The following is an 11,351-nucleotide window of genomic DNA, read 5'->3' as shown; positions in this document are numbered from 1 at the left end:
TAACGTCGCATACTGGATCAAAGTTCAGGATCATTTGTGTCATTTTTCATATTTTAGACCGAAAGGCCAAAAAAGGGTGAAGAAGGAATAACAAGAGGAGGAGGAGGAAGAAGAAGATCACGGCTTGGCTTTGTCAATTGTCATGCTAGCGAAGGGGCTCGGCTCCGGAAGTCGCGGCTGACAGCAATCGGCTTGAATCTCACAGTCAAAGGTGCTTTATATTTTAGACCCGACTTGATTTAATTTCCAAAAGGGGCAACTTATCGTCATTATGGCATTAAAGAACTTCCAAGTTGACTTTTTGCGTGAACAATAAAATATATGGAGAATCCACGTACATTGAGTTGACCGGTCAATATTAAATATTTTGTTTTTGGGTCGAAAAATATGAAGGTTTTACACGACAAGTTTTTGACTGTTGTTAAGGTCAATAGGTACTACTAATCACAAATTTACACCGTCGTGGTTGAATGGGTGATATGCGTATGTGAAGCAATTACGTGTCTAATTTCTCTCACGCGCGTATCGATCCTTCGATAATGGCTGCTTAGACTTTTTCTTGGAAACCGTCGATGAATTAGGTAAAAATTACGTAAACATCAGCGTGGTTAAAGGGATATTCACAATGAAGGCGATGGACATCATTGATTTGACCATGAAAAGATGTCGCGTTTTGTGTATGTATGTGACTTTTTTTTTTTCCCTTTATAATGTGGTTGACATTAGGGTTAATGTGAAAAATAAGATGTTGCTTTAGCAGGAAGGCAAAAATAAACCCCCCCAAAAAAAAGGACGGACCGATTAGATTAAGTGAGATTTGAATAGATTTAATTAGTGGATTGGAGGCAATCTCTTGCCTCATGCCCAACGCAAAACAAGAACTGGCTTTACCAAACAATGAGATGTTTGGTGGAGAAGAAGAGCGTCGGGCTTCAACCTTCCCGTCAAATCTTATTTATTCAATCGCCCCAAGGAACCGATATGTTAATCTCTTGCTCACCACCGAGTCATGATTGATGCAAATAAATTAGTGTTGAGGGTATAATTGAAAAACTCACAAAATATAGGCCTTACTAAAAAAAGATAATGCAATCCTTTCATTGAAGCTAGTCAAATTACCATTTTTTTTTTCGAAGCCCCTCCAGTCAAATTCCTCGTACCGCTCCTAATCTTGTCTGCATGTGTGAGGGGGGTGTTAAAATAACCTACATCGCACAAGGCATGGGGTTTATGTGCTCTTTATATACGTGTGATCGCCCTTCACCAATTAATTTAGGCTTTTGGGTTTCGTACTTTCTAACAATACGTATGATACATTTTTTTGCTTTGAAAAGCATGGAAAATTGTGGAAAATTGTTTGTTGTGTTTGTTGTTTGTTTAAGTCAAACCCACGCAAACCCTAATCTTTTTCCGAACAGACTTTGTAGCATCAGCAAAAAAGGTGAGTGGCAAATCTAGAGAAATGTCGGACGCTACTAACTTGCTCGATAACTCAGTAGGAAATTAGGGCTGAAACGAGCCATCGCTAATGACCGGCATTGGATATGAGACGGAAGCCGCGAGTCGTCTCCGATGACCATTTTCGGCCGCCGACAATTGTATTTTCCTCGAAAGGACTAGAGATGAATAAGTTCTTCGCCAAAGTATTCCCAAAAACGGTGTTCAATGAAAGAGCTAAATCCTATTGGGCCGTTCCGGGTGAAATCGCGAATCTCTCATTGCCTTAATTCAAGTTGATAGAGCCATTAGGACTAAACATTTGATAGCTAAATGCTCACGATTACATGATGCGATATATATGCAATCATCAAGGGCCTTCAATGAGTAGCGTTTGATGGCGAGCAGCCAATGACATGATTGGTCAAACAACGACTCAGGACATTCACCAGTTGATCGTTATCTAAGATGAAGGTACAACGTAGAGACCTAGGACGGTCCAAAAAACACACAGAAAGGCCAATGATAGGCAAAGAATATTTAGTGAGACCGGGCTTACTAGAACATTCAACTTTCATAAGAGAAAACTTTTCGCAGAGGGCCTCGTTTGATTGTGGGCCCACAGGTTCAGCATCACTTTCAAAAACGGCGCCATGTTTGGCGTGGGACCGTGCAACTTTGCTAGCGATAAAAAGAGCTATGGCTTCTACTTCCGTTCGCGAGTTCCATCTTCCTCGTTTTTGTCCAAAGCCTCTATCCAATTGCGTAATGATATTTATGGCTCCTTTGTTATCCTTTCACGCACCATTTACACTATAGTTTAACTATGGATTTGACGGAGAAATCCAAGAGTTTGTCCTTACCTAGATAGAATATCTTGTTTAATTCAACTCTACTCTTCTTCCTAAACATATTGAAATGTTCTATGAAATCTTGTATGACAAGCTGAATCACCTGCGAAGGCACTGGAATAATTTGATAATGTAACTTTGCTTTCCTATAGCGTTGCATTCTAATAGAGAGAATTGCTGCATAAAGGGTGAAGAGCTTGCAATCCAAACACATTCTACGTGCTACCTTTCTTGGATGAAGGATCATCTTTTCCGGTAACCTGAAGTTCCAAGATGGTACCCTCTTGGCTCTGTCTCCACAAATTTGGGCCAGTGGACACATTGTGAACAAATGTACTCTATTTTCCTCTTGAGTCTCCACACAACGAGCAAGAAGGGTTGGGGATATGAAATAAGTCAGCTCGACAAGGTAAGACATTAGCCGCCGTCCTCAACAACATCATTTGGTATCACTTGTGAACTCTAGCTGTCTAGATTTTGTTCCAAATCCTAGACTTACGCCATTTTCAGTTTGCGACTTGATGAGTTTTTAATTGAACTTCATGAGAAATATTCCATCAGTAGCTCGCTACCAAATTGGTTTGTCCACCCAAACGGAGTTTGGAACATGAATATGAAGAATGGCTTGGGCTGAGGTTGGCCAAAACACCTTATTTAAACTATCCCAAATTTTCGTCCCTGGGACAAAGAAGCTTTCTATCTTTCTTTATTTGAAAACGGGGTCTGCATCAATGAAAGAAGGTAGATAGGTTGAGGCGTTAGGAATCCGAGTGCGATTTTCGTCCTCAATCGACTTTCCATCCTCTGCTAATGTAGAATTCCCATCTCGGGCATTTCTCTCGTATCCATGATTGATTTCCACAAAAGAGAGACTAATGCCTTGACCATGTAGTTGCAAAAATTTGAGCTCCGAAGATATTTCCCTTCATGGGCTGCAACCCATAACTTGCATCTATCTTGAATCATTCCCCAATCGAGATATAGGAGCAAAGCACAGTTGAAATAGTTGTTCTGCCGTAAACCCATTCCTCCATTCTTCTTGTTTCTATACGGAGAGCGCCAACATCAAGGGTCGCAAGTGCTTCGTGGCAGCCGACTAGAATGCATAGCATATATTGGTGTGCTCTAAACACCCCCATCGAATATATTTTGCTCTGCCACTCAAGATAGTGTCTTTCTTCTTTAAGGGCTAAGTTTGTTATCAACATTTTGTTCAAGAAACTGTTATTTTCTCCCACATTTTCCTGGGTTGAAGAGGGGATTTCCGAGGTACAATGCTTCGAGATCTATCTTCCGCATGTGGAGCTCGTCCATACATAACATTTTTTTGCCCATAGAAGTATTTTGAGAGAAAAAAGACAGGCTACTCCTAACAGATTCGAACTTTGACGTGACCACGAGTAATAATTAGGATATATTAACTGCTCAACACCATATCAATTCTTCGATTTAGGATTTCTCTAACACGACTCACACGTGCATCTCAATAGAAAAAATAACCGTAAGACGTGCAATTTCCACATGAAATAACTACAATATATGCTAAAACAAATCATGTCAACAAGCACCCTAAGGATATTAACACACTTTTAAAAATTGAGTAATATTTCAAAATGCACAATTGATGAGCCTCAACAAGTGGCGTGCAGCAAGAACACTCTTTCACGTGTTCCCAATAAACAATTTTTTCATGTCGTCCTCGAATGAACTCCACCACCGTCTTGTCCGGCTCGTGCGAGTGGTGGAGCGAGACATGGGCAAGGAACACAGCACAAGGCGTTGGAACATGGACGGCGCCCTCGTGACCCAACCACATCTGCGTTTAGAAATACGTGCTAATGGGCTGTGCGGGTTACGGGATCGTGCGCGACGAACCGTACGCGTGCTCTGACTCGGGTTCATGTCCCTTCCCTCCTCGCTACCCTCGCGCCGAGGCACGGCCTCCTCGGTCTCTGTCAAATTCCTTCCCCACCATCATGTTTTGCGTCCGATGTTAAGTGCACGTTTGGTCACTTTTCGATGCTTTTGTCTTTTCCCTCGGATCTCCCATACTCTTACCAGCCCCCCCATCATTCAACCCCATCTCCACCCCCCCCACAATTTGGGTTAACTTAGCATAATCAATTTGCCTAAATCTCCCTTCTCTTGTACATCTGGTTTGCGTAAAATGCAAAACTAACTTGTTAAGCACTTAAAAAGGGCAATTGCATTGGATGTTCTCGATCTGCTTAGAGGTTGATTTGCCTTGCTTTTGGTTAAGACCTATCTCCACAAATACCTTCCTTTAGAATTATCGCCGGGAATAACAGTTAGCCTAGCGAGGATCGTTTTCTAATAGTTTAGTACTTTCTTCTGTGCAAATTAACTAATGGGTTCAGTTAAGGATGTGCGTTGGCTAAGTAAGAGAGGTATGCTAATAACTTATGTTGTCGATCAATAAAGCCTGCCTTGATTTTGTGGTAACTTTAGTGAGGACAGCATTTCGCGAGAGTAGCTTTGTCGAGCCAACGAATGCCCCGTACTTAGGGAGAAAGCTTTCGACACATCACGCGGATATACTGCTCGAGAAAAGCAAGATCGATATAGAATGTTGCTTGCCCCTGTTAACTAGGAATCCTCGAGGCCCACCTCACCCGACAGCATACGTGAGCTAGGCTCAGCGTGGACTGAGTTCGGTCGATGAAACTCTGTCCATAGAGAGGCTGTCTAAGAGAGCTAGCTTGGCATACTGGAGAAATGTGCAATCTCTAGAATCCCTGGGCGATGAAATGGACAACACATGAGTTAGTGCCTACCCCAGCCACATAATTGCCCTGAAAGCCCCCGAAGTCGAGCACATGTCATTCTCCAGATCTAATGAGCTGCAGTAATGGTGACGCGGTGTTCAAGCTCCTCCTCCCCCCCCGGAAAAGGAAACCAAGTACCCTCTCGGATCCTTGTCCTACGTTCACTAGGGCACGCTTGTAGCACATTGAATTCGAGCCAGGAACGATGAGGACCACAGGCCAATAGCACGTCCGTCTTGAGCTGGGAAGAGATCTACCATAAAGTCTCTTCGTTTTGCTTTCTGGAAAACTGTTTGATGTTTAGCATCCCCAGGCCATTCACGGGACGGGTGCGCCAAGTTCAAAGATAGGGACATGTGAAACACACTAAGACCTCACCCCACGCGGCACGTCCCTAACCTAAACAGTGATCCAGACACACGATCTCCGAGAGGCCTAACTTGTAGTAAGTGTTTGAACTGCATTAGTCTTGTGATATTAACTGTAAGCGCCCTTGAAGTGCTTAACACCAAAGCATAACAAAGGATAATCCAGTCCGTGAAATATCGATTAGGCATATCACGGGAGGGGGTATCGAAAATCATAAACATCCTTAATTAGGTTGCCCAGCAGATACCTCGAAAACACTTCACCAACAAATAGTTCGCCACGGAGAAGAAAGTTAAATTCGACGAGTAATCGACATGTGTAACAAGATTAAATATGCTTGAATATTCGAAACATTTATAAAGGCGTCGCTTTAATATTCGAAAACCTCTCTCGCTAAATATGCTTAAATGTATTTAACAAAGATGCCGAGTACAAACCGAGTCAATCATGAGTCAACATTGGCAATGATTCATTCCCTCAGGTGGCTCGAAATTCCAGAGGGATGCATCTGCATACCGGACACCATCCCATAGTTTAATCTCGTTAGGCAATTTTGGATTGGTCCATGAGCAGTAGTTTAATCGTCGGTAGAGCTGGATCATAATTCCGGAGCAACGCCCGACGCTCTCGGTTCCATGCCATCTTCTTTCTCAAGGCAGCTCCTTACCAATAACTAGAAGGAGCGTGAGCAGAGAGACCCGTTCTCCAGTGTCTGTCCGTTCAAGCATCATGAATGGAATTTGCCTTGAGTGCTTAAAAAGCTCTTGTACCTATGGAAGCTCACCCCTTATTCATCGTTTCCCATCATCATGCTTCATGGAAAGAATGCGCTGCCCATCGATTACTAGAAAATCGCGAAAAAAACAAAAAAACTATGCCGAGTCAGGGTCGCCTCTAGTTTGACCGTGGCTTTCGAATTCGGGTGTTGTGATGCGGTGGACCCGAGCGCGTGTATCGGTCTCCTGTCCTCGAGTCGTAATTTTAAGCCCGAGAATTTCGAAACGGTTGTTTGAATTTACGGAGTCCGCCAAGCTAGCACTTGGTCGGCGCTTCCGAGACGTATCTAGCAAAACGTCCTCGTTTACGCTCGGTACGTCGGTGAGAACGGCTCCGTCTCAGCTAAACGTTGCATAAACTAGCCCCATGCAACGCCCGATATGTATTGCATGGTCGTCTTTTCATGTGGAGCGCTGATCAAAACTTTAGGCAACAACTTTTACAGGGTTTGCTTACGCGGGCGTTGTCTAGACAAGACAACACTCCTATCTCGGGCAACGAATGTATTAGTAAGCAGCACTTTTCCCTCACTGTTGCCAAAACTTTAGTGCAGCACTCCGACAAGACGTTGCTTAAACCATAAAGGTCAGCAAAATAAATCAAAGCACCTTTTGGAATACAGTGGAATTACTGGTCCAGTCATAAACCTTTTTACAAATCCTTCAATTTTGTTCCTGCAGTCCTAAATCTTTGCATTAAATTTCAACGTAGCCACTTTGATTAATTTTGGAATAAAAATATCTACGCACAAATCCAATCGTCGCCAGCCGTATCATTGGCACGTTAAGATTGGATGTGGCTAACTTCATTCGAAACGACGTCGTTTTTCTATAGCACAAACTCAGCACATTCAAGTTTTCGAGACGAGAGGCATTAAATTTTATCTCGAATTCGAATGCATGCACTTGTTAAATAACTAAACGGGGAAATATTTTAGGCGTCTGGATGTATTGGTTATTCTCGTGAGATACAAGATTAATATCTTAAAAATCGAACATTATCCAATTACCGGTCCTTAACAAGGTGTTTTGAGATTCTTATTGAAATATGTAAATTCTCCTCCTCCTTTTTTTCCAATGTTTCGGGCTGAGAAAGAGAAGGGTGGGGGGGCCACCACCGTCGCCAACTGCCGTGTCAATAGACTGACCCCGTCGATGGGACTTGGTGTTACTGTTAGCTAGTAGTAGCCTCAACTCAACCCCTCTCGAGGTTCGAGTGCTCTTGCAACGCCCGCTCTGCATCAACACGGGAAGATCTTTGATGGTATAAACAGGCCAGAGTCCATTTCGTTCGGCGTCGCTTATGCAGCGGCTCATTGGCCATTCATCAGCTCGCGGCTACCAAAGGAGGAGAAGAAGATGAAGAAAAAACCAGGACATGACCTTGGCAACTGCTCGCGGGTCTGCCTGCGCCGCTTGCTTTCGCGCCGTAGTTCAAGGGAAAAGGACAGGAATAAAAAAAGGAACACGAAAATACAAAGAATGTCCAACAGACTATGCGACAAAAAAAGAGGATTTCCGAGAGGAGAGGAGAGGCTAGGAGAAACTAGAGTACCAAGGCAGATGGGAGTAGGGTAGAGAGCAGACACTAGAGTAGAGAAGAGGTTTCGAAAAGGCCAGCTTTTTAGGCTATCTCATCATCCGGCGCTCGTCAACGTGAAGTCCTCGAGCGAAAGTTTCTCCCTTTGGGCCCGAAAATAGGAGGAGTTTATTTCGATAACAAGTGAGATCATCCACGGTCCTAATCGAGACATTCACGGGCCTAATGTAGCGATTTGTGCCGTGGGTTTGAGCGACAAAGAGGGTGAACGTACGAAACAAACCCCCACGAATCCGTTCCGTACGTGGAAATTTTCAAAATTTCATACATGCGATCCGATCCGAAGTCCGTGGCCGAACAAGGCAGAATAACTCTCCTTTGAATTTTATACCGTTTACGGCCTTTTCGGCAAATGCCCCAAAAAGATCAAAAGGAAAAGAAGAGGAGGAGAAGAGCAGGCTCCTCTCTCCGACATCCAAGTGGCACACCCAACCCAAGTAGTATTGACAGAAACCAATCCCCCCAAAATTGGCCGGCCGTGGCTCGAGCCGCGAACCAAATCGATCGAGCCGTTACATGGACCCACCACCGAGTCGGCCCCCAACCCCCGTCCCCTCCTTTGTAGAGAGAGAGAGAGAGAGAGAGCATTTTTTGACCTCTCCCCCAAAAATATGGTGACAAACAAGAGAGTGAAAATTAGAAGAATTTTCTCGGAAACGACACCTACTTCTCTTGCAAGAACCGCTTCACAAACTTTGCGCTCGGCCCCACCACCTGCCCCTCCCAAACTTCCCGCCACCTGCCGCCGCCCTCCCCCGCGGTCGCCAGCCCGAACGCCTCCGTCGCGTCCAGCCTCCTCATCTCCCACCCGCACCCTCTCAGCCGCAGGATCTTCCCAATCTGCCTCTTCGCCAGCTGGCGCGTGTTCTCCTTTATCTCCCTCACCGCCTCCTCGTATGCACCCTCCCGCATCCGATCGTCGTCCCCCTCCTTTCCCTCCTCCTGCCGCCACGCGTCCCTCTGGCCCACCCCCCTCGGCGGGTACTTCTTGAAATAACGGTCAAACTCCGGCACGCCTATGGCTCTCCTCAGCCCGGTCCGACCACCCGGGTCGGTCCGGCCCGGGTCGTAGTAGTGGGCGAGCTCCTCGAACATGCCGATCCCGAGCATGTCGTCCACGCGCTTCGACAGGTAATCCTCCAGGACGGGCAGCGACACGTCGACCCACAGAAAGCAACAGTCGTACCTCAGCTCGGGGCTCGCCGGCGAGCCGAGCCCGCCGAACACGTCCGTCTCCGGGTCGAACCGCTCCACCAGGAGAGCGTGGATGAAGGAGTTGGAGCCGCCGACGAGGAGGGGGAGATTACCGCGGGAGGCAACGCCGGAGATGGCGGCGTGGCCGAGGGAGCGGAACTGCGACGGCGTCATCTCGCCGTCGTCAGGGTCGTAGGAGCCGAGGAGGTGGTGGGGGACGCCGAGGCGTTCCGCCGGGGTGATCTTGTTGGTAGTGATGTCGAGGCCCTGGTAGACTTGCATTTTGTCGGAGTTGATGACCTCGGAAGGGAAGAGGGAGGCCAGGTCGATGGAGAGGCGGGACTTGCCGCACCCGGTGGCTCCCATGATGACGACCACCTTGGCGCGGCGGCGGAGGCGGCGGTGGGCGGCTGCGGAGGAGGCCATCGGGGACCACCGGACGGGCTTGTGGTGGGTGGAGGCGTTGGGGTGATGGTTGTTGTGGGGAGAGAAGAGAGGAGGGAAGGAGAAGAGGGATTTTAGCTGGGAGGAGGGAGAGTGTGATGGGTTTAGGAAGAGAAGTTTCATAGAGAGAGCGTGACGATTCTTTGGTTGTAAAAAATGGCTGAGCCGTACAACTTGTTCGCGGAAGGTGTGACTCTGTGTGTGATCAGAGAGAGAGAGAGAGAGAGAGAGAGACGTATGGGTACAGTACAGTACAGGAATGACAATGCTGCAAAATAGCCTGAGCGAGAGTGAATTCGCTCCCCCAGCAAACACAAAAAGAGTCTTGCGTATTCCTAGTCCCTCCCCTCGATCAATTCATGCAAATCCACGGAACAGGGGATTCCCAGCTCCGCCGTGGTCTGGTTGAAGATTCGTGGCGTTGGGTCTGGCTCTTGCTGCTCCGGGGGTGGCTCCGTGCTAGGTGAGCTTGATCAGCTCCATGGTAGAGGAACAATATCAGGAAGATCAGATCAGTGAGGCGCTATCGACGAAGACGAAGGAGAGGAGTGAGCGATGACGATGGACATGGTTTGGCGGTACGAAGGAGAGTGTGAGTGTGGATGACCGAAGGGCGTATTCGGATGTTCGCAGGGGATACATCGAATCCCCACCGTCCATTCCCTTTTTATAGGGGGGAATGGAATGTCACCTGCCTTTATGGCAGGAAATCCAGAGGCGATGTTCTCAGCATTGGCTTCTTTTATATTTGACGTTCCACCCTTCCCTCCATTCTAATTTATTTTCAATCAACCTTTCCCCCCTTTTTAAAAAAAAAAATACTTTTAACTTGAATTATAATCAAGTTTTAAAAATAATAGTAACATTAACGAGAGAGATAGATAGAGAAAGAAAAAAAAAAATTATGAAATAGATTTATCAAGTGATGCGTACGTCACTAATGGTTTTTTTTAAGAGTTTGATATGCGAATTAAGACGCATCCCTATTTTCATGTCAGGTGACCGCTTCGAATTAAGACGCGTTCCTATTTTCATGTTGACTAACCTCTTTTTATGGACAAGTGTCTTAGTTTTCGACATTATTTCCGTAAAGAATGTATCTACCATCTTTTTTGGGCTTTTACAGATGGATTTTTCTAATTACCGGCATCTTCCATAAAAGAAAAGGAGGTAATTACGATATTTCAAACTTAAACTTCTGTTTGTTGCTCATTTACAAATAACTCGAGCGTCAACCATATTTTTTGAATTTATTTTCAATGAAGTGAATTCGACCGTGATTAAATTTGTGCTTATTCCATGTCCTCATTGGAATAAACAAAGGACTAATGGGAAGTTTATAAGAGTCGAATCGTGCATTTTACTGTCAATGCTATCACTTTTCCTTTGGGATGTGCTTGCATCAATTTTTTTTTGTACTTCATTTTTTCATTCGACACTTTCATTGATTTGGGATTTAATTCGTCCATAGGGTTTAAATTTTCATATTTTCGATCATGACATATGTATTCGAGAGTGATTACTCATTATTCTCTCTTTCATTCTACAACTTCTCATTGCGCCACTAAATGTGAGGTGGAAAAGACATAAAGTAGAATACATTTAGCATATTAGTCACATTGTGTATAAGTATAACACACATTCGTAGATATGACATGTATAAAATTGAAAATCACCGAGAATTTATCTTCATTTCAACGGGATATTTCACTTTACGACTTGATACCCCATTGAATATCTTGACAATGCAACCGAAAGTAGAGCTCATATCCAGCATATTTGCTTTTGCTTTTGAAAAAAAAGAACAAAAAATTAGCTTTATGTGTAGTCTGTCACCAAATACTCTTTAGGCAAATATCGTACGGGATACCAGGGTTAAGATTCCATAAGCTCG

General features: G+C 45.1%; 1 protein-coding gene across 1 annotated transcript; it reads right to left on the bottom strand.

Annotated features, from left to right (window-relative positions):
- Window positions 1–8,403: 8,403 nt before the first annotated feature.
- On the bottom strand, window positions 8,404–10,061 carry LOC115754160 (adenylate isopentenyltransferase-like). The gene has a single exon (XM_030693124.2). It carries the CDS (start codon window positions 9,578–9,580, stop codon window positions 8,483–8,485), a length of 1,098 nt encoding a protein of 365 aa, XP_030548984.1. The 5' UTR covers window positions 9,581–10,061; the 3' UTR covers window positions 8,404–8,482.
- Window positions 10,062–11,351: the final 1,290 nt, after the last annotated feature.

Source organism: Rhodamnia argentea, chromosome 5 (assembly GCF_020921035.1).
Source record: "Rhodamnia argentea isolate NSW1041297 chromosome 5, ASM2092103v1, whole genome shotgun sequence".
In the NCBI taxonomy this organism is placed as follows: Eukaryota; Viridiplantae; Streptophyta; class Magnoliopsida; order Myrtales; family Myrtaceae; genus Rhodamnia; species Rhodamnia argentea.
Note: the sequence above shows the minus strand (reverse complement) of the source record. Positions and strands in the feature narration are given on the sequence as shown.